General features: G+C 32.8%; 1 protein-coding gene and 1 pseudogene across 2 annotated transcripts in view; both read right to left on the bottom strand.

Moving 5' to 3' along the window:
- Positions 1-25,306, bottom strand: part of FSTL4 (follistatin like 4) — a 790,888-nt gene that overhangs the window by 271,381 nt on the left and 494,201 nt on the right. For both annotated transcript variants that reach the window (XM_031953062.1, XM_031953063.1), the window contains exons 5-6: positions 21,042-21,232; positions 13,909-14,029 (exon numbers count right to left, since the gene is read on the bottom strand). In XM_031953062.1, coding sequence (XP_031808922.1) covers positions 13,909-14,029; positions 21,042-21,232 — 312 coding nt within the window. The remainder of the gene's footprint in view (positions 1-13,908; positions 14,030-21,041; positions 21,233-25,306) is intronic.
- LOC100931185 lies at positions 1,483-4,428 on the bottom strand (annotated as a pseudogene).

Here is a 25,306-nt window from a genome sequence, read left to right as displayed (position 1 = left end):
CCTGAAAAAATACATTAAATTCAACATAAAATATTCAAGCAAATTCCAGAAGTCTTTATTTTTTTTTGTTTCATTTTGATCAATGATTATAGCCCTAACTTTTTCTAGTAAATTCTACTGCTGATCCTTGTAGTAGTGTTTCTGTATATGTCTTATTTCCTATTCATCTATTTTAATTCTGTTCCTTAATTTGCTTGCTTTTATCCTCTCCCCACCCATGGATCCCTCACTTATTTTATTTTCTCTACCCTTTTCTTCTTTCTTTATCCCCTTCCCTTAATCTATATATTTTATCCCATTCTGATTTATCTAAGTACTCTTCTATATTTGATTTACTTTTGCTTTCTTTATAGATTTTGGAGAATGCTGTATCATTTATGGTATATGTGTATGTGTGTGTATGTGTATATACACACATATATATTTGTATATACATATATGCACATATATGTATAGATAGATAGATATAGATATAGTGTTCCCTGTTTAACTCATTCTCCATATGAATAGGGTTCCAGAACCATAAGCCCTCTTCCTCCCTGCAAATGCCTCTATATCAGTTTATCTGCATCTCATTTGTATAACATTGTTATTTTTATCTTTTCCTAGATAGTATTGCTTTTGGGAATCAGATCATACTCATGTCTCAATTTTTCTCTTGAGCTACCCAATTATTGATGTCAGTCTTAAATGTATGTTATATATTTCCACGAATAACACATAATTTGCCCATGTTGAGTTCCTTGAAATTAATCTTTGATATTGACTTTTCTCTGTTAAATTTTCTACTAACTTCAGGTTTGGTTGAGACAAAGTTTTGAAAATCTGCAAGTTCATTGAAAGTTTATTTTTTTTATCATTCAATATTATAAATATTTTTGCTGGATATGATATTTTTGGCCATAGCCCTAATCTTTGGAATGTTGTCATATATTATTCTGGGACCTTTCCAGGTCTTTTATTGTGGGTGATAATAAGTACTGTACAATTCTAATTGTAGCTCTAGTATATTTGAATTTTTTTTTCCTTTGTTTTCTTTCTTGCAAAATTTTCTCTTTGATCCGGGGTTTTCGAAATTTGGCAGTAATATTCCTATGTGTTTTTTATTCTATTTTCTCTTCTTCTACCATTACAAGACAATATTTTTGGATTATTTCTTGCATTATTGCATCAAGGTTCTTTTTTTCTTTTTAGTCACAGCTTTCAGGTAGTCCAATTATTCTTATATTTTCTCGTCTTGATCCATTCTGTAGAAAAGTTTTTTTTTGTTATGTTTCTATTTTTTTTCATTCTTTGTATTTTATTTTATTATTTCTTGGTGTCTTATAACTTTACTGGCTTCCCCTTGCTCAATTCTAATTTTCAAAGAATTATTTTCTTCCTTAAGACTTTGTATCTCTTTTTCTAGTTGGTTAATTTTTTCATAATCTTTTTGTTTTTCTTGAGTGGTTTATATTTAATTTTACTTTTAGCTTTTGCTCAATTTGTACAAAAACAATTTATTCAATTATAAGTTAGTTTTCTGATTCAGAAGAAATAACCAGTTTCATTGGAGTCCCAGGAGAAATTCGATATCATAGCACTGTGATCACTATGAATGAATAATAATTCTTGTGGTCCATCTTCTGCATCTTCAGGAAATTGCTCTTCTTTAGAGCAGACATTTAGCCTATAGTCACCGCAACTGGATTCCAAGAGTTTCATTGTGGGGAGACCATTGAATATTGAATAATTCATTCTTATGTGACTCAAAGGAATGTAAGTTACGTTTCAGAATCCTAAGGTCCCAAAATGCAACTTTTTTATCAGCTGATCCTGTGGCAATAATGAATTCACTATAAGGATTGGAAGAGAAATGATTTATTTTGGCAGTGCAGGCATCCACTGAGTGGCTTGGTTTAGAAGTATCATTTGACTGTGTGTCCAAGATCATACTGTTCTAATCATCAGCAACTGATCAAAAGAGAGATTCATGGAGCAGGTAAAAAGGAACATCTTTTACTACTATTGTGTGTCTTGTGGATATGGTATTTGTATCCATTACTTTCCTTTCCTTTGGAACTGCTTTGATGTCCCATAAGCTCATCTGATGCACTAAACAAGTGTCCATTGAGACTTGAGTTCCCTTCTTTTGATGTCCATGGAGATGCAAGTCTGGGTTATACTCCTCAAAAAAGTCTGGTTTTGAAGTGTGTTTGGTATAGTCAAAAACAAGGACATTGCTGGATGGAATCTTTGTTACAATGATGCAAGGATTCTGGGGGCATATAATGAGCCCTGTTCACTTCACCTTCATGGTTAATTTTTATTTCAATTTCAGTATTTCCACTAAATGAGGCAAAAGTTTCAAATTATCTTTTCTCACTGTCATGGTGAGCGGCATCAAATTGAGCATCATCATTGGGATGGTGCACACTGGCTATCACAAGATTGTCCTGTTCATCTGATGTGTGTGTTCCCAGGACCAGTTGATGAATGCTGAAATTTTTCCCTTCAGGTCTGGTTACATCTGGAAGCCACTGTGCAATTAGACTAGCCTCATTTAGAGCATGGGTCATCACTAAGTAGAGAAAAAGAGTATTTTTTTCTATTATTTTATATTCTTCATTGATTACTCATTCTTCTACAGCAACATCAAAGACTGATTCAGGGCTCTTTACCCAAGCATTCTCAGTCCAGCTTCATGCTTGCTGTGAGACTCCCTGACCTTTCTCACTTGATCTTTAAATTCTGTTCTGAGTTCTTCTATAAATTCTTTCTGGGCAGATAGCCATTTAATGTCACTCTTTGGGATATCAGAGACTTATTTTTAACTTCAGTGTCTTTCTCTGAAGATGAATCCTGATCTTCCCTCTTCCCATAAGTTTCTATGATTGGGTTTTCTTTACCTGTTCATCATCATCATTATTATTTGAAATAAGAATGATTAGTGTAAGCATCTCCAGTTCCAGGGTGGGGGGTGATAATGCCTCTAGCTTCACTTCTGCTTTCCACTCCGACCTGGACCCCAAACCAAAAGCTCTCTCTTTCTGCAAGTGTCTATAGCCAGCAACATCTCTGCCCTTTGCTTCTATACTCACCTCATTCATTTTTTGCCTAGGGCTGTGTCTCAGTAGCACAAACTGCAGAGGTTCTCTTAATTTTCCAGGACTCAGAATATGATTTCCCATGACATTTGGAAGGTGAAAGTTTCTGTGGTTCAGACTGAGGCTCCAGTCAAACACAGCTAGTCCCACAAATCCCCACTTCATGTTTCTATGAAGTTAGTCTGGAAATGGTTTCACTTCACACTGGCTAATCCCAATCCTGGGGTCCATCTCCAGTCTCCTCAGATTATCTCAGAGAGACCCCTATTCTTCCCCAAGCCTTATTTGTTTTTTACCAGTCTATATTTACTCTGAGGTGAAATTTTGTTCTGTTGGGGAAATCTGGAGAACTTGATATTTTCTGGTCTAATCTGTAATATTCCCAGAATTCTTCCCCATATCCACAATTCATTCTGGTCCTCTTTCTGTTTTATTATCTTTTTTCCTTTTAAATACTTGATTTCTATTCTATTTCTATTATTTATTCTTTGCAATGGATGGGATGGAGAAGAGGCTATAATATCCCCAGGTCTAATGATTTTCCCATCAACAGTACAGATTAACAATAAAAGGAAAATAAAAATCTTTCTAGAAAGATGTATTTTTCCGGAAAACAAATATAAAAATTGGTAGTATGAACTGTTCTGCTCCAGTTCATACAACTATTCTCGGTATGGCCAAAATCACTTTAATTGGTCATTCTCTAAATTATAGAGACCCCCAAGATTACTAGAAGTATACATTTTATCTCTTTTGTGTCTCAGCACTGATTGGACAGCAGCGATTCAATAAAATGTTGTTGATTGATAAAATTTGCCACATAGGCAACAAAAAAGGAAAAAAGATCAATTTAAGGGAAAGGGTTAGGAAGTTTTGGAGTAGACCAGTCATCCCTTCCCTACTATATTATTGCAACCAATTTCTCATCAAATATTTCTTAAATTCTTAATATGTCAGAGGATCTATAACATGAATATAAAGTCAAACAATCTCTGAAGTTGAGGACGTTACCTTCTACTTTTGTGGCACTGGGAGATAAGAACAAGAGGACATATATTCAGAATTCAGCAAACTATTATCTTCCATAAATAGAAATGTTTCAAAAAGTGAATGCATGTGTTTTGCTTCTCATGAAAAGAAGTGATAGACTATACTTACAAAATGAGTCACATATTTCCTAAAGTGGAAAATGAATAGATTTGATTTTCTGAACATACTTGTAATGGAGGGTTTTTATTTGTGGGATTAGGTTAGGGAGAGATCTAAGGAGAGTGGATAATTGATGAAATAGTTAAAAAATAACACCAATGAAAGCTTTTTTAAACTTACAAGTTTAGGGGACACATATATAAAATAATTTTAACATGAATATTGAATTTAACATATATTTTATAGTAAACATAATCAAAATTCATATTTTCACATAAAATGTTTTTCCAATCTTTGTATATGGAAATATTCATCTTTGTTGAGTTGAAAAAATTAATAAAAAAGTAAATTATGACAGGTTTGAAAAAGAAAGGAAAAATATGGAAGAAGTTGAATTGTGATCATTCTTTATGAAATGGGAGAATGAATTATAAAAGAAAGACAGGGAGAGACAGGAAGCACTGAAAAAACAGAAATGAGCTACTGGGAAAAGATGAAGGAGGAAATAAAAGGAAGAGAAATGGAGATGTTCTGTCTAAGAAAGGAAAAGAATGATAGGTTAGATCCAGAATTACCAACTTTCATAAAATCTTGGGGAACTGACAGGGATGAAGACAATGCTTAGGGATCTAGATAGAGAAAAAATTAGAAATGAGCAGCATCGGAGGCTAAATTATGTGCATTATATTCAACGGATAAGATTCCATTGGATGATGAATATGTAATTCTATGGCATGTGTGTATGTATGTGTCCAAATGCACATAGATACTCCAATAAGCATCACACTTCAATAAGTAATTTGTCATATAACTTCATGATATGATCTGCCTTAACTTGATTCTTTTGTTCAAAGTCATATGGTTATGAGTGAGAATAAAGTAAGAGGTGAACAGGATACTATGCTGAAAAGAGATTTTAGGCTCATATAACTCAAAGTGAAATGATTAGAATGAGGAAAATAGTAAGAGCAATTTTATATGATGATCAACTATGAATGACTTGGACAATACTCTGAGAAATACACTAATCCAAGATGATTCAGAAGGATGAACCTATGATGAAAAATTGTATCCAACTCCAGGGAAAGAACTTATGGCATCTGAATAGAGATCAAAACCTTTTTTTTAAAAACATGAGCAACGTGGAAATATGTTAAACATTGATATATATATATATATATATATATATATATACACACACATATACATACACACACACAAAGTATATGAAATTACCTTCTCAATGAGGAAGAAGTGGAGTGGAGAATTCAAAAATTTTAAAAGATGAATGTTACAATATTTTTACGTGTTTTTGCATGTAATTGGGGAAGATATTAAATTAAAAAAGGGTAGCAGCAATTGAGGGTAAAGGGATGAAAAAATGTAATTTTTTTCTTTCAGTGCAAGATTCATCAAGAGAAAGGCAATGAGGAAATGGGTAGGGTTAAGTTATATAACAGATGATGATTTCCTTAAATATCAAAGTTGAAGGAAATCTCAGAGACTACATAATTCAATGTACTATCTTCCAAATGAAATAATTAAAGATTCAGGAAAGAAAAATGGTAAATCCTAGATCATATAGTAGTTTTATGCCAGCACCAGAATTCAAAACTAACCATGATATGTTCAAGACTAATTCTCAAACATCAAACATAATCAAATATCAAACCATTTGACTTTGCAGATATTCTTATCATTGCCATTTGACAAATAGGTAAAAATAGCATCATCAGAAAGCAAATCTATATTACAACAGCAATAAAAAAGAATGTGTTCTTAATGAATATGAGGAAGAATTGTGGAACAATTTCTTTTAAATCTCATCAAAGAAATGCTGAAAATCTGACCATTCCCAAAACACATTCCAGTAACTTTGAAGAGGACTACCTGTACTAAAAATGAAGGGAAAGTAAAAGGATGGAGTCAAAAGGACCCTGACTGATTCTAGTGACTTAACAAGGTATAATCACTTTATTTTCTTCCTTTTTTATTCTTAAATCAAACATTCAGAACTTAGGATGAACAGAGCCTATATAAAGCTTGGAGTCAAATCTATTGCAGTGGATCAATTCAAATTGATTTTTATAAGAAGGAGATACTATGTCAGAATAAGGAAAGAAGAAATTCTGTCTGTCCAGATTTGAAATTTTGTAGCAATCGTGGTGGGAGGGAGAGAAGAAGAAACTGCACTATAGCAAAGAAAAAAAGTTATCAAGGAAAGTCTTTGGCAGTTTTGGCATCATAAAAAAGGGATTCTACACTGAGAATAATATCCAGTGGATGGAACACTGGGCCTGGAGTCAGGAAGACTCATCTTTCTAAATTTAAATCTGGCCTCTGAAACTTACTAGCATTGTAACTCTGGCAATATATTTAACACAGTTTCCCCCTCAGTTTCCTCATCTATAAAATTAGCTGGAGAAGAAAATGGCAAATCACTTCAGTATCTTTGCAAAAAAGAAATCCCAAATGAAATCAAAGTGTCAGACATGATGAAAATGACTCAGCAATAGAAATCATGAGAAAAGAACAAGTCTTTCCATAGTTTCCATTCTGAATGCTTATTTATAGGCATCCTATTACTATAGGTAAATAGATTATATAAATATAACACACACACACACACACACTCAAGATTAGCAAGAAGAATTAAATTCTGCTCTGATGTTAGGGATATCCCTTAATTAGGAACAAAAAAAGATTGCAATTGAGCATAAAACTTTTTAATTTTAAATAAACTTACTAACTTCTAATAGAAGGAAATCTCTGGACATCAGAAGACATTGCATTGCCACCTAAATTCAAGATATGCAATCACAAATGAAAAAGCAAACCACTAATTTACTGGAAAGGTAAAGGAAAGCACATAAGTTAAACTCATTCACTCACCTCCCCATCTAGTTACACTTATTTCCCTGGGTAGAAAAGATGTGGAAATAATCAAATTAAAAATATGTTTTATTATCATGTTCCCTTAAGTTTGAAAGTCTAATAAGGTTAATGAAGCACAGTCTAGAGACATCCACAATCAGCTTTGTTTAAAGACTGCCTAGAAAATATTAATTCACCTTGACATGCTATTTATTTGTGATCAGAAAGCATTAGAATATTAAGTCCTTTTTCTTAAGTTAATAACTACTTAGAAAGTTTCCCAAGTGTGCAAATTCACTCAGCGGGGCTGCACTCATAGGATTAAAAAGACAAATTATCTTTTATAAATAAACAAAAAAAATCAGAAGAATTCATAATGAATGCAGAGAGAAATAATGCTTTCTCCACAAGCATATCTGGAGGATTTAATTCATCATACCATAGGATAAAACATTATTTAAAGATCTCTTAAGTGATCAACTGTTAGATAAATGGATGCCAATTAAGAAAACTAAAACTGGACTAGTAGGAGAGACTTGATGGAAAGCATAATTTGCCAATATAAACAAAACAATATTTGTAAAGTTTGAAAACTGAATTGTTACTCTAACATCTCAAAGAAACATTATGGGAGGCTTAAAGGAGATGAGTTATGAATTTTGAATACCTTAAGGTCTTATATAAATGGCAGTTAAATTATATATTATGTAATCATGAGGCATAGAGTCTTCTGATGATCTCATTTTCCAAGATCTCTAGTACATTCCTTTTAAATTCAAGTAATGTTTATACAGAGATTCTAGATTGTATAGATCTACTTAACAATATTTATTTACCAATCAAGCTAAAGGCCTATGATGTGTGAGTGGGAATATATTCACAAATACTTTAATTTACATTAGTAACAATTTCATAAGTATAGACAATGACCAAAATAAGAAATAAAGCTTTGATTGTAGCAATTGATTTCTTTTTTGCAAAGGATCACAGTAAAATTTTAACAATTTACTCTAGGTAGGACTATGCATTGAGCATTTGATACATAAAATGTCATAGTTTAAAAAGACAGACTGTGTTTTTGAGGAACAGCATAGCTAAGCACAGAATTAATCTTAGAATTAGAATCTTTAAAATGCAAATCTACTTTATCATAAGAGAATACAAGCCCCCAAGGTCCTGAATGACTTCTCCACTGAGACAACTATTCTAAAAGAAGGACAAAGAAACTGAATATAGGTTCTCTGAAACCAAACAGATTAAGATTTGTCATCAGCAGAATAATGTATCTTTTGGACAGAAGTTAACAAAAATTCTTTCTGCTAAATAAAGTGTGAAGGAGTTTTAATCTTCATTGATTGAAAGAGGGCCCAAATGAAAGCTGAGTAGTTTCTAACATCCTAAAAACCTCTAAAATGTAAAATTTGATCATCTAAATCTAATGAAAATATGATTGCAAACTAAAGTTGGCAATAATTAGGAAATTAAAAAAAATTTTTACTTTTTGTTTTGGTGTCATTCCTTTAATAGCTATTGGTCTATACCTAGTAGGCCCCTGAATTGAAAACATTTCCAACAGGCCACTTAATAAGTTCTTCATTTTTTCTCTGAGTCTTCAATAAAAATTTATTAAGCTTTGCTATTATATAGTAAGCACGATATGAATGTAAATCATTATTTCTATATGTTAGGCATTTTGCTAAATACTAAGGAAAGAAACAAAATTAAAAAAAAATCCTTGTCCTCAAAAAGAATTAATATTAATAAGTAAGAGAAACATGTAGATAACACAAGAAGATAAATAAAAAGTTGATGGAAGTAAAGTGAAAGAGGAAGACATTAGCAGCAACAGAATTTTGGAAATAATTCCTTCAGAAGGTAGAATTTGAGCTGACTGGTTATAAGCGAGGGAAATGAACTTCCTGCCAAGATGACTTCCTGAATGCAGGTGGACTAACCACTTGGAAAAACTAATATTAAAGGGTTTTCCAGGCAGATAATGTAATGGAGCTAGTGTGATATTATGGAAAAGGTACTGGCTTAGAAAAATAATGATGAAGTAATGAAAATGTGTTACTAGACCTATACCTTAACCAAAAGAGCTCATTGAGAGGAACAAGTGCTTCATCTACTACCAAAAAGCTGGAAAGTAAGAGAGGATCTATGAAATAGGGATTGGTTAAAAATTATGGCATATGCATAATAATGGTGAAATTATACTTTAATAAAGAAAAATGATTTTAGAGAAATATAGTTGTAATAAACTGATATGGACTGAAATGAGCAGAATGAGTAAAACCATTTACAATATCACCATATTAAAATAATTTTTAAAAAAAGATTTAAAAACTCTAATACAAGAAATGATAACTGATGAATATAAAGGATCAATGATGAATCCAACAGAGGACTAATCAATTAATGTGCATAATAAGGCACATATTTGTAGATAAGACTAATATGATGAATTTTCCTTGAATGAAGATAGAGATTAGAAGTATTTAAAAAGGATCAAAATTTAAAATAAATAAAATTTAATTAAAAAAGTAATGCCTTTAGAGTCAGATCACCATGTTTGAAATTCTTCTCTTTCATCTAGCTGCTCATGTTTCCCTATGAAAAAAAAATTCTTAGCAATGTCAATTAACTAATACATAAAATGAAGAGCTTAAATGAGATGTGCTCCTTAGAGATTTATGTTAGTGAAATGACCAAAAAAGTCTCACCAAAAACACAGAAATGAAAATTATTATATAGCTATTAAAAACTCAAGAATTAGAAGAAATCTAAAAGGACTTTCCAACAGAAAAATAATTCCCATTATAACATGCAAGAAGTGCACATTAAAATTTAACTTAAAGACCTCTTATTAAGGCATGGAAAAAGATACTTCTTTCATGACAAGTTTCAACTCTTCCATGCTGCTAATTCAAGCCTTCATTTCTAACTCCATCAGCTTACTTTGCCCATTGAATGGCAGATGGTAAGGTAGTGTACCAAATTCCTCCCAATATCTTCCTTTATAAGGATAAGAAATTAGACTTTTGAAGCTTTGCTCATCTATCCCTCACTTGCTCTGCCTGGTTTCAAATACATAAAATAAGATATCCCTAGATTAGGGACTTCTCTCCCCATCCACTTTCTTAACTCTTTTTGTATGTTAAATATCTTTATTTTCATTAATTATATCCCTAGCTCTAAGCACATTGCCTGAATGAAGTATTTTATAAATGTTTAATGCATTGAATTACACTTTAAACTCCCCTTCCATATTGAAATTCATCTTCAATTACCTGGCATTATGGCTTAAGAGTGTTGACTGGTAGCCTTCCTATTGATTCAGTAGGGCAAAAGCTATATATCTCATATTTTATTAAGATTGGTTTTAGAGTAGAAAAGTACATTATGCTTACTATTATATTGGGCCAGAACTTTGGAAAAATATATTTGAGGCAAGGATTCTTACAACAAGGTGTTAACTCAGTGGAATTGTTTAGCATAGTGATTCTCTAGTTCAGTATGATTGATTTAATCATACAACAAATAATTGTTCCCTAGTGATATAATGATTGGCTTATACTTAGTATGATGAATGGATATAATTGCAATAGAGTATTTAAAAGGTCAGAGTCAGACTTAAGAGGAGGACTGGCAAGACAAAGACTCTTTTGGTGACTGGCCTGTACACCTTCACTTCTCCACTGAGACCAAGGCTCATTCGGAGGACCTTCAGAGAGCTAGCCTGGATATTACATTCTATAATTGCAGAATTCTGGGCAAATGATAGGAAAATAACACTGCTAATTAATACAGAATTGAGAACCAGTTGATGACTGAAGAACACAACTCACTATATTCCACATATTATACAATCATTTAAAAAAAGGCTTTTTGAAAAATTATGTGAGGAAGATATGGACAACATCAATTTTTGAGGGAAGAGGAGTACAACTAAGAATTTGATAATTTGCTCTCCATTTGAAGAATCTACAAAGTTGCTAAGCCACAAAATATATTATATTATATTTTTGAAGTAATATACCAGCGAAGTGGATAGTAGAAAATATAAATGAGATATTTCATTTTTTCCAGATAGATGGTCTTTTCCCTGTTTTGGAAGTAAAATTCTAAAGGTTGCCTCTGAAATGTTTTAAACATAACTATCTGAGTAATAATAAGATTTTGAAAATTTACATTGACTGCTGAGAAATAGTTTGTAACTATATATCTCATTTCAATTACCTACTTAAAATGAACAACAACATAAATCTATTCAAAGAGCTATAACAATAGAGTTTAAGATTCCTATGACTTTGAAATCCATTGATCCATGTCCTTGAATGAACTGCACATCAGACCTTTACAACTCAATTAATTCATTTTACAGCTTTCATAATGTATATGATTTGCAAAGGTATTTCATTGTCTATTATTGGGGTCACGATATGATAAATGGCATGGCTTCTTAGTTCAAAAAAGTTCAAGGAAATATCCAACACATATGCTTTGAAAATAATTTTATTCTAAAGCTGTTCAAAGAGTTCCACATACTATCACATTAAGAAGTCATAACCTTAGTTCTAAAAATGGCCTCAGACATTTATCAGCAGTATCACTAGGATAGGTTAATTAAAATAATATCTGTCTAATTTCCCACAACATTAAAAAGCAGATAATAGTTAGCACCTATCTCAAAGGGATAATATGAGAGGGGAAATCAGATAATTTTTGTAAAATTCTTTGAAGATTAATAGACATTTGACCAAACCATTCAGCTTCCCTTCATTTTATCTGATTTTTCCTCATTCTGATTATTTCTTTTCCTTTCCTTCCCTTCCCTTCCCTTCCCTTCCCTTCCCTTCCCTTCCCTTCCCTTCCCTTCCCTTTCCTTCCCTTCCCTTCCCTTCCCTTCCCTTCCCTTCCCTTCCCTTCCCTTCCTTTCTTTTCTCTTCTCTTCCCTTCCCTTCCCTTCCTTTCCCTTCCCTTCCCTTTCCTTCCCTTCCCTTCCCTTCCTTTCTTTTCTCTTCTCTTCCCTTCCCTTCCCTTCCGTTCTTCCTTCCCTCTCCTCCTTTTTCCTTCCTTTCTCTCTACTTCCCTCCTTTCTCTCTTTTTCTCTTCTTCTTCACTCTTTTTTTTTGCATTAAAATCTTTGAAAACAAGTATGCTTTAATAATTTTCCTTTTAGTCAGAGAAGTGAGAATAGTATCTGACAGAGGTGGTAGGAGACACTAATGGCAAACAACAACAATACCTTTGCTAAGAGAACCTCAAAAGAAATCACAAATAATTAGCCATAACTGAAATTACTGAATAATAACTACATACTTACCTACCTATCTACCTATACATCTATTTGACCCACACAGAAACACACACACACACACACACAAACATACATAAACCAATAAAGGATATCCTACAAAAGATAAATTTATTCATAAATGGTCAAACCAGGAGCAGAAAGACACAATATAATGTAAACATCTGAAATCAAAGAATGAATAAAAATGATGGTAATTATGTTATATACTTGAAAAATATTATTTATAAATTTCAAACATATGTAGAACTGAAAGTTTGGGAATTCTACCCACTAGTGCAGATAAGAAATTCACTTGTAATTTATAAATAATAGTCTAGGAGAGCAAGAGGTTAAAGGGATTTGACTATGATCACATAGTCAGTACAAGTCAGAGTGACAATTTAAATGCAAATATTCTTTAATCCATCATGCTGGTTCTTTATTAACTATACCAAGTTCTCTCTCAAGCATTCATAAAATTCCTATATTCTCACTAATAAAACAAGACCACAAACTTATTTCTGTCTCACAAGAAGAATGATATTGGTTTCAGTTTTGCTTATTTGGGGTAATTACAATTTTTTATTTTCTGCTGTAGTTTATTGTTAGTATTTCATTCTTCCTGAATCCTTACCATTCATATTATGAATGAATGGAATGCTAATGATTCAGAAAGAAATCAATATTTTTCTACAAATGAAGCTTTCAATTTGTCAGGGTGGGAGTGTTTAGGACTACACCAGGAAGAAGTAAGTAGTAGGGAAAGCTGAGAAAGGAGAGGGGTGCCACTAAATATCTTTCTCATTTCCAGTATATCAAAAACTGCCTGGTATTTTACATGCAAGACCTATATTAACTGGGGCTTGTGTATGTTAATAGGAACCATTCTGACAATTTATATTTTGACTTTTTTGTGCTAGACTTCAGCACAACAGTAAATGCCTCAAGATTTTAACACAGAAAAATTTTGAAATTCAAAACAGATTCATCTTGCTCAGGAGTCTCCACTTAGGCTTAGAACACATTCAAATACCTTTTCATGGCTCATTTTAAAGAGCTAAATAGAAATAATGCTCTACCTACTGTGCTACATCAACAATATTTCCCACTCATAGATGATTATATTTCAGTATATGAAAAGAGACAGTGAAAACTTTCTGGGATGTCATAGTAAACTCTACAAGCATGATACCTAAAGCCATTCTATACCAAAGCATGAAAAAAAAATCACAATTAAGAACTATTTGTTCAGCAACAGATAAGGTTACAACAACTTAGAGCAGGCTATCGTTCCATAATATAGAGATATTTCTTGAAGATTTTTTAATGTGAAAAGTCAATTCAACTTTTATAAATACTAATAAAAAGAATAATCACTGGATCAAAAAGGAATATATTAAGCACTACTGATTACACTTGGGGAAAATATTAGTGTTATAATGAAAGAATGATAATGATTCACTATTCATTTTGATAATGTCCCATTTGATAATGACTCACGGAAGGTGGTATAGAACTCCTGCAAACTGAGGGAACCATCATTGTTGTAGTCATCAAATCGGAGTAAGTCTTCTAGGGAACAACCGAGAAAGTCATTTTCCAGGGTCCCCTCCTTTGTAAGCTATTGAAAACAGAAGACAAAGGTAAAGAGATTTGGAGCATATTTCAGAGAGAAAAGGGGCATCTTGGAAAACATAAAAAATAAAGAAGAGGATTGAATATCAAACAAGGAGGAGCAACATGACACACACACAGAGGGTCTACAAAATGGAAAAATCTCAAAGTACTCTTCCTCATAAGCCTTCTTTCAAAGATCTCTGTCCTGGGCCCTGATAGAGGATTATGATATTAGTATGTCAGTCTGCTCAGGGTCAAGTTACACAGGAAAGAAAATTTTCAAAGATAGGGATTTATCTAAAGCTAGACATTTTGTTAGGGGAAGTGTATAGATTAAACAATGATCTTTCAAAAACCAAGGACAGGTCTTTTCGCCCTACCACATCTTCTAAGAAATAGAATTTTAGACACAAAAAGTAAATTGCGAATTTTCCTCTATTCAAAAAACACTTAAAGCAGATATTATAACCTTGTATATTAAGAAGAGGGTGAAGAACATCTTGGTATGAACTTTGTCAGCTCTTGTCCTGCAAATGTCAAACATTCTTAGGGTACCATGTATATGTCTTGCCCATGCTGCTGCCACTGGAGAATATTCATTTTCTATCATCACTGTAATTCTATTTGTTGTTTACCACAATGCCACACTACAAACTCACATTGTGAGTTCTGGCCATTTCAGTTTCAGTCATATCATCCAAGTAGAATTTATTTTTTTATAACAGTTTTCTCTAAGTGAGTAAAACTAATAGCTTATCCAATTTTGTGTTTTCTTCACACAAGCATGGCAAAATACAAATCTGAAACACAGATGGATAGGAAGACATTGGGGACTTAATGAATGTTTCTTAAAAGAATAACATATAAGATTAACAAGAATTCTTTTAAGGGTTACCTTGCTTTAATCCTTGGTCCTTTAATATTTTTAAATTCATCATCATCTTACTGTACATATTATAATCATTTTCTTGGGGGAAAATGTGACTGGAAATTTAAGTTGTATGCACATTGAAAAGGACAAAAGATAAAGGAGAGTTCTTGTTTTCATGCCAAGGAGGTGATGAACTTAAAATGAAGAAGGAAATGTACATTTGTAGACATGGCTAATGTGGGAATATTATTTGATTGAATATGCATATTTCATGAGGATTTTCATTTTCTTTATTTTTATTCAATTATTCATAAGGAGTAAAAAGAAAAGTGGGAAAGAGAAAATAGTTGGTTCTTAATGGAAAAAATAATTTTAAAAAAAGAACTGAATACCACAGGGATAGAAGTAGAATGAGGATTTTGCTACTGTAAAAGGAAAATTTGCATACCAGCTTTGCTGGTAGATGAGATTTCAGATTCTGGCTCTGACATATCTTTGGCCTTTCTCAAGACTCAACTTTTAGCTTTTGTTTTAGAAACAAAAATGTTCTATTACAAGTCTTTTTGTTTCAATTTTTGTTGCAAATTCTGAGACACAAAGACTTATGGTAAAAAGGCCAAAAAGCTACAGGCCTTAAAGCTATCACTTCCCAAAATATATATTACTTTGGGGGCTCACTGCAAATATATGATAATTATATATAGTTATATAATAATTAGAAACTGAAGGATATAAGATTGACCAGAAAAGAAAATTAATCATATATTTTGAAGAAAGGTTAAAGCTCAAAGCTATAAGGAATATTAAAAGATAAAAGATGGATATGAACAGGCTTGGCATAAGAATTTAGGAAGATAATAAAATTTATTTCTTATATATTGAGTTCTGTGTAACAGAAAGTATTGAATTAGGTAAAAACCAGCATATTTTCAGTCAATCAATAATTCATAACTAATTAGGAAGAGACATTCTCCTTTATATGATATTCTTGATAACATGATTATAAATGTTTTACAAGTTTTCCAGGTTAATATAAATATGTTCAACACATTTTAAAGCATAATATACCTAATGAAAAATTTCATCAAGATTTTCCTAGGACTACATATCACAAAAACAATCAAGCACTGACTAAAATAATTTATTTATTTCATAGCAATAAATGCTTACACATCGGACAACTGGTTTAATCTGATTCCAACAAGCAAATCAATTTTTTGTCTATGACTTTCCTTCAAAAAATGGATACAGTGTACAGGAAGAAGATGGATACTCCATTGAACAAATAGCTAATAGACAGAAGGTGGAGCTGAAAAGGACATTAGAGATCACCTATTACTTCTTCATTCATTTTATTGGTAAAGAAACTGAAGTCCAAAATGAAAAATGCATTGTAAGAAGACACATACATCAAATAGCAGTATCATAACTCAAATTTTAGTGCTTATGGGTTTAAGTACTTCATTTAATATTGCAGATATATTATAATTGGATTAAAGCAAAGTATTTTAAGATAACACTGGAAGTAATATGGAGAGATATAATAAAAATAAATAAAATTATACACAGTACAACAAAGAGAAGTCACATTAGGAATTTAATTTTTAAAAGCATTTTATATAATGTTTTATTTGAACTTCCTCACAAAGCTATGAATGGTATATTATTATTATTTTCAATAGCAGATAAAGGAAAACAAATATAGAAATGCCAAAGCTCATAAGTTCCTGAACCAAAATTTGAATTCAAATTTTTCTGAATCTAAAGGTTATGGTCCATATAGTATAACACCTAGATGTCCTAGATATGAGATAAATGATATTGTGTCAATATAGTATGATCAGAAAAATTAAAATTAAATCATGAGGAATGAATAAATGAATCCTTATGTTGTTCTGAGCTATCCACCATTTGACAGTGATCAGGAGCGGTTAAATATCAGTTTAATAAACTGTTGGGAAGAACTGAACAAGATAAATTCAATGATTTATGCTAGATTTGATAACTGTCAGTTTCTGATGATGTCAAAATTGACCTTATAATGACTTTGAAATAGGCGACAATGAGATAGATAATCACATTTGTCAATACAAGAAACCTTAGTCTTAAAGTAACCTGGAAATGGGAACTGAGATCAGCAAGGAGAATTAGAGTATTGTTCATACAGGTTCCTTAATGGCAAGCCAGATAAAGAACCTGTACCCTGATACCTTCCACTAATCTGGTTGTTTTTATGTTGATTATTAGTACTAGGGAGTAGATGAACCTTGGACTTATGCTTTGTTGCTCTGACTCTAAGGACATATAAATGGCTGATAAGTATAAGAAAAAAACATTATTCCTTTCAGACTTTCAAAAAATGAAAAAAAAAGATGACTGACGAATTTTGAAGGAATTTCTAGAAAACTAGTCTAAAATATGGACTGTGAGCCCTGAAACTGGATAGAAAACGTAAGAAAAATGCTTATTAGGAAAAATTCTGACAAGTTAAAACAATAATTATTGTTAGGACCGGTAAAACATTTTAAAATATATCATTCTTATTTTAACCAGTTACATTAAATAATATTTAAAATAATAAAACTCAATAAGTAAATAAACCAACAAATCCTTATGTGTTAAGTAAAAAGGATTCTATGAAAGTGAAATCAGCCATAAGTTCCAAGATCAATTTAGGACAGAGAAAAATATATGTTTTATTGAAAACTGACTTATTATCCATAAGACTGACACATTTTTACTGGGTTGTTGGATTTATTATTAAAAGAAAACCCAACTAGCATAGAATGATTTAACTGCATTGTATTATAGAGATTTATAAAAGTAACTTTCAATATGTTAAATTTTAAAGAGGAAATGACATTCCAATGGCCATGCTTGTAAACGGAAACTTCTTTCTATAAGTAGGAATTTCTTTTAATTCCATAGGATGAGTTACTCAATGAAAGTATCTCTTGTTGAAAAGGAAATCTGACTTTTCTGATAGAAACTAGAAGAATAATTCTGTTTTAATGATCTTTAATATTTGGACAAATTGAGATTCACCTTTTAGCTGAATTTACTCATATTCCCTACCAAAAAAAAAAATACACTTGCTACTCAACTAATTTCTAAAGCCATTTGTAAAAGGGCTGAAACTCTTCAGTCAATGCACTGAGGTTGGTTCAAGCACTTAAGGCTAATTACCGATTAGACAACACTCTATAAGCATAAGCTTGGAAAATGGCCCTTCCCATTATCCTGTGCTGACTCGATAATTGGTATATACAGAGAATTGTAGTAGGGACTAGGGAGTGGAGTAAGACTAGCCAGGGTCACTTCTGGGCGGGAGACGAAGAGGGGAGGTTGTGGAGATTCTGCATCCATCTAATTCAATCTTACCTCTAAAGACCAAGAATAAAGATTAAGGACTTTTACTTATCCTGATTCTGACTGACTCTAAGGTATCCAGAGTATTAATGCAGTCATTAAAGCCATTCACAAGGATAAGCAACTTTTCCTCTTTGGTTCTCTGTTGCTTTGATTTCTGATTTGTAAAATGCGGATAAGGAATGTCACTCTGACTCATTTACTCTCTCAGTGAGTATCCGATGAGATAATGAATGTGATTATAAAAACTACAAAGTGGGACACAATTGTGAGCTACCTTGTAAATATTCTATCCTGTCCTTTGCACATAGATTCAGAAATGTCAGTGAAGGAAGGTTCAAGGATACTCCAGGGAATTTTTAATATGATTCTGTTTTATAAATATCTTTTGCTGAACGTTGACCCAGAAATAAGTACACAGAAAGCAGAATGAAGATTGAGAATGTACAATGGCAAAAAGCAAATGGACCAACAGATAATTTAAATGAACTTAATTGAAAAAGCTTTGAGATGTGAACCCCAGCTGTGTTGCTTAATACATGTATCATTTTGGGTAAGCTGTCTGGAGTTGTCTAAATTGTCTCAAAGGTTCTATACTCTCCCCTTTCCACACAAACACAGAATACCACCCTATATGATCTATTGGCTTAAGCAATGATTTGGGAGTCAGGTTAATCTGAAATCAAATCCTACCTAAGAAATTTATCAAGTATTTGGTCTCAGGGCAAAGGTAGTAGATAGAGCACTTGGTTGGGAGGCAGGAAGATCTTAATTCAAATATGGCATCAGATTTGAACTCACTGTGCTACCATGAGAAAAATCACTTAATCCATATTTGCTTCATCTATGCTTGACCATTCTAAAAGTCTCTTGTGTTCACCCATAAATTAACCATAGGGGTGCTAAACAGAAGAGTACTTTTTTCTTGCTTCTTCCTGACATTACAATATTATCAGTAGACTAATGGTAATAGCTAACATTTATATATCTCTTACTATGTGCTAAGCACATCACAGTTAATAACTCATTTGATCCTCACAATCACTCTGGAATATAGGTGCTATTATTTTAACAGATAAAGGAGCTGAGGCAAACAAGTTAAGTGATTGGATGATGTTCCACAGCTAGTAAGTGTCTGAAGCCTAGTTTGAACTCAGAACTTCCTGACTGCAGGTCCCTTGATCCACTTAACTGGGTCAGTGCTTAATAGTTCTTAGGCCCATCTTCAAGTTATCCCTCACCAATTGTCAGGGATAGGCCTAGGTTTTTCAATCTTCAGTTCCTTAGTGAGAAAAAAAACAAATGTTTACTTCATATCTCTGAACTCTAAATTGGGGATAATAATAGCACCTATTATTGGAAAGAACATCATGGCAACTTTGAGCAATATTCTAAAAAGCAGACACATCACCAACAACGGTGCCTAAAGCCAAAAATATGGTATTTCCAGTAGTAGTTGGACTAGAAAGAAATTTGATCAGCTCAGAATCAATGCTTTGAAATGGTGATTCTGGAGAAGATTTTTCAAAGTTCCTTGAAGAGCAAGGAGTCAAAGCAATCAATTCCTTCAGAAAGAAATTAATCCAGATTATTAATTGGAAGATCAAATATTAAGCTGAAGCTAAAAATTTTTGACTACAGTATATAAGAATCATTGGAAAAGAGTCTGATGTTAGAAAATATTGAAGGAAAAAAAAGTGGATAACAGAAGATGAGATGGATAGATATCATGGAAGCAATGGACATGTGATTACAGAAACTTCAAGAAATAGTGGAGGATAGAAGGACTTGGTGTAATATTATCCATGGGGTCACAAGGAGTTGGATATGACTGAACGATTAAACAACAGCAACAACAAATAACACCTACAGTAAGGTTTATACTGAGCATCAAATATATTCCTAAAGCACTTAAGCCATTACCTGGAATGTAAGAAATCTTACAGAAATATTACTTATTACTATTTTATGCTGACTTTGATTTCTTTGTGACTTACTTTCCTCTTCCATAAAATGAAAATTTTGGATTAATAACCTTTAAGTTGACCTACCTCTAGGTTTATGGTCCTTTGAAAATATCAAGAGGGAAATTAAAGTTTAAAGAGAGGATACCATGTTAAAATTGTGACAGAGACAGAGCTCTGCAGTCTGTATCTGGCAATATTTCCCTTATACCATACTACCAAAACAAATTCAGAAACAGCTTAATCTCTGCACTAAGGAAGGTCATTCTTCTGTTTTTTGCTTTGCTGTCTCTAGTACTACTACCATGATGAATTCAAAAGGTCAGGAATTGGTAATTAAAGGTAAGAGTCTGCAGTTTATCATATTTGACTTCTCTGACAAAGTATCTGTCAATAAGCACAAACTGGAGGAGAAGAAGCCAACCTGTTATTTATTCTAGCATTATTTCCATTAGGAGGAAAGAACTTGAGGAAAAAAGGAGATCATTTCCTAATTAAAGCACTTGAAAACCACTCTAAAGTGTATATTTTGCTAGTTAGCAGGGAAGACTTTAGAGCATGTTTGAAAATAACAATTGTGGGTGATTGGTAGAATGAAGCAACAGACATGATTTTGTTTTTGATAATATTTTGAACTGATCTAAATGAAAGATTGCCAACATCTGGGAGAAAAAAGTAGAAGGAGGACCACTTCCAAGATAGATTTCTATATCTGCTTTACACTAACAAGTCAGTTAGTCAACATTTACCATTCATGGGGGATTTCAACTGTGTTTCACTTAATTTACACAGTGAGTAAAGAATATACTGACCTGAGTCAGTTCAGAGCTGCTGAGGTATCCATTGCTATTATAATCTAAGTACTTGAAGAGAGATTCCACAAGGAATTGTTTCTGGGATGATGAGTCTGAACCAGGATCTCTGCTCTGTGTGTGACGGTGGATTTGTAGGTCTAACAGAATGTGCTTTAGACGACTGTAGTCAGCCATGGTACATGTGTCACCTGAAAAAGAATACTCGATTAGTGTACCTGGAGTGATTTAAAAGAACTCAGTTTCAGCTGATGAAAGACTTGAGGAAACATTATAATCACCTTTCATAAAAACGTGAGACCTGTCTATTTTCACCTAGAGGTTTAGAAACATGCAAACATATTTCCAGACTGGAGAGCAAGTTTTTTTTTAAAATCAACAATACAAAGTTGGCCTTCCTTTAAATACAACAGGTTTGTATTTGATCCAAGATTATTTAAAAACAGGAAAGGATATACATAATTATAATCAGGATATAGACAGAAATCTTCGGACAATCTCTGCTTTACAAAAATGAGAAATGACACTCTGTATCAATCATTGACTCTTTCTATCACCGACTTACCCAGTGAATATTGTTAGAATCATGAGGCATTTGGGCAAATGGAGCATGAAACAGTCAATGACAGTATTTTTTTCTCACTACTGATGCATTCCAGAGGGAACCTGAATCAGATATAGGAAGATAAACTATCCTTGGCACACTAATAGAATTATGGAGCCACACTAAAAGTGAGTGATGAGCCCAAAATTGTCTACTATGCAGGTGAATTTCTGAAAGAGTTATAATGTCAATGCCAAATTGTGGACTTGATTACTTTGTTAACTTTTTAAAAATTATGAATTATGAAGCCAAGGATTTTGACCTTGGAAGTTGGTAAGGTAAATGTCATTCGACTAATGAATCAATCCACATGAGACTATTATTGCCTATTTCATGGAATGACATTTGATCTAGTGAAAATTTATACTGATTTTTGAAAGAGAGAAGTAGAAAACTTTTCATAAAAGCACCAATTATAAATGGTGAAATCATTTTATAGCTTCACAAAATTCAGCTCAGGTAAGCAACATTATTTGAGAATTGGATTCCCATGAATGAAGACCCTAGAATACTGTTAAGCGTCTGTTGACAAAACTGTGAACAGAGGTGAGAGAGGGAAAATATAGTGGGATTGGGTTGGAGATGAGATCAACAACAGTACAATCCTAGAGAAATAGGGGGAAGTGAAGAAGACTGATAAATGGTATTTTCTTTCTATTCCTTAGAAATAGGTATTAAATTCAGTTATTTATAAGCTTCTGGAAGAGTTTATAGCAGTCAAAGCTGTCTAAACTTCAAGCTGGACACATGTCTACTTGCCTTATTACTGAAGTGACAGAGAGGATTTTTGTGTTGTCTTCACACCAAATACAATTACTTCCTGGGTTTCATAAAAGTCTTTCTTCAAAGCTTTGCAGATAGGACAAGTTTTTGAATAAGACTTTTGGCCCTAAATTGAACCTCAAAAGTTTGTCAATTTATGTTTTGTTGCTATTTAGCAGTAATAAAGATTTTGTTATAACAGAATTCATGAAAGATGAATCTGAATGCCAGTGAAATTCCATTTTGCCTAATCAGCAAACACTCTTTGTATCCCTGCAGGATACAGTGTTATTACAATTTCCAGAGGAAAAGGTGACCAGAAGAAGTAATATATTAAATAAATAAAATTATTTGCCTCATTTAATAGAACTAAGCCTTTCTGAAATCTTGAAACACCTGTGACTGTCATAATTAGGTGACCATTTGTTTTTATTCTGTATGTTCAAATGTTTATGTTGGTCAGTACAACTTTGATCCTCTACATTAAAAAGTTGTATATTCCATACATAGTGAGGTATGAATTTAAAAAATTTTTAAAAAAATATCTACCATGTCTCCTAGAGGTGATGGCAGATGCTAATCTTGAGTTTCCATATGTCCCACTGAGATGCATAGCAGGAGAAGAAAATCAAGATTTGAATAAAATGCTGACATTAATGGGCACACACCAGCAGTAAATCATTAACCATTTATAAAGTGAAGATTATGTTCCAGACACTACACTATGGCTCTGTGTTAAAAAAAGAAACAAAAATTGTTTCTTGCCTTCAAGGGACTTACAATCTAATATGGGAGGGAAGATGTAAATAAATATAACTATAATTAAATGAACAGAATATAAAAAGTAAATGGGAGACAAAAGCATTAAGTAGATTTACAGAAGGTTTCCTATGGAAGGTTAGGAGTCGGAGAAGAGAAGGAAAAGCTTTCCAGGCATGGAAGAATAGCAATAGAAAATGTTTTGAGCTGACAGATGGAATATCTTGGTGTAAAAAATAGGCAGGAGACAGTGTCACTAGATCAAAGTATACATGCCTGACAGTAAGATATAAGATGACTGAAAATGCAGAAGCAGGCTAGGTTATAAAGGGCTTTGAATCCAAATAGAGCAGTTTATATTTTATCCTCAAGGCAGTAAGAAGTTGGTAGAATTTATTGAGGTGGGGGTGTGTGTGACATAATTGAAATTGTACTTTAGGAAAATTCGTTTAATGGCCGAATGGATAATGGATTGGCAGGGAAAGATGAGGCAAGTAATTCCCTCTCTACCACAACAGGCTATTGCAATAATTTATGGGTACTATGATAGTCTACAAAGAGTGATAGCAGAGTCAGAGGATAGAAGGTTAAGTATTCAAGAGATGCTGAAAAAGTGAAATCTGCAGGTTTTGGGAGTAATTTGGATATGGATAATAAATAATCCAGGAAAACCCCCATGTTCAGAGCTTAAGAGATATTAAGAAAGGTGATGTCCACTACTATAACAAGAAAGATAAGATGGCGGGGGGAAGTTTGGCTAAAAGAAAATTTGTCTAATATGTTTACTTGACATCCAGATCAAGATGTGGGAGGAGTTGGAGATGGCAAATTGAAGATCAGCAGAAAAATTGGGACATGAAAGATACATTTGAGAGTCAGCACAATACAGATAGTAACCAAATTCATGAGAGCTCAAGAAATCACAAAGTAACAGAGAGAAAAAAAGAGGATCCAAACAATGACCATTAAAAATAAGAATTTAGCACCTACTTATCAAGAATAGTTCTTTAAAGTAATAAGTTATTTAATAGTAGTGATGGGAGATGTACTACTAAATCTCTTCCACACTTTCTATTGGAAGCACTGACTTTTTGTTTGGTGTCCTTGAAGCCACTCTAATCTCTCATCTCTGCTGAGAAGAGAGAATTATGTGGTTTCATCCCAGATTCAGTTTATTATAAATACATTAGGGCCCCAAATTTCTAATTATTGCTGTGTCCTATGTATATTATCTATCTGATCCTTTAAGGGAGAGATAAACTGTGGGGAGATGATTAATTGAACTGGAAATGTAGCACTGTCATTAGAATTAGTTTGCAACAAATACTACTAAGAGAATGATCAAAAAAGAAATTTCAATAAGTACCCTGGATGCTATGTGAAACATTTCTGCCTTTCCATAGGAATGGGCTATGACATTGCCATTAACACAAATTGGTTCAGAAATGATGGAGACCAATACGGTATATGTAATTTTTGTATATAGTGGCTGGCTAGTCTCTTCCAGAATTAATTCTTATAGCAGTGTCTTAACGTCAAGCCTTAAGATTTTAAGAAAGGTTGGAGTTCCAGCTGCTAATTCTTTCTTGCTTAGAGTATTAAAAGGCAAGATTCAGTTGTAATTGTTCACTCCCACATAGGACTTGTTTTGTCACAACACCAGAGGACCCCAGCAGGACTGCCTAGGAAGCAGCATTTGCATATAGACACCAAACAGCTGGCAAAATGCACATGCTAAGAATTTAGGAGCTAATTGGGAATGTGAATTATAAACTCTGCTTAGTCCTACGTCTTTAGACTACTTGGAGTCATAGAAGTCTAATCACCACAACAGATCTAATTCTCAGTGTCTCTTCTATTTAATTTAGAAAACTTGATTCAAGATCCAATTCTTCATTGCACATTCAATGACCTTATCTATCAAAAACATGGGGAGTCCTAAAAGTTGTACATTAGCAGTGGCCAAAAATCTATCTTGTGATTTGAAAGCTGAATTCTAGGTCACATAGTTTGGCATGTGAGAATTTTATGCCATGGTGGTGTGAGTAAGGTTTAAAATAGTTCTACAGAGATCTGAAAATCTGGATTGTACCAAATAGGGCTATTGGAATAATAACTAGAAACAAACCTACAACTATCA

The sequence above is a fragment of the Sarcophilus harrisii genome, chromosome 2 (genome assembly GCF_902635505.1).
Source record: "Sarcophilus harrisii chromosome 2, mSarHar1.11, whole genome shotgun sequence".
NCBI classification, from domain to species: Eukaryota; Metazoa; Chordata; class Mammalia; order Dasyuromorphia; family Dasyuridae; genus Sarcophilus; species Sarcophilus harrisii.
Note: the sequence above shows the minus strand (reverse complement) of the source record. Positions and strands in the feature narration are given on the sequence as shown.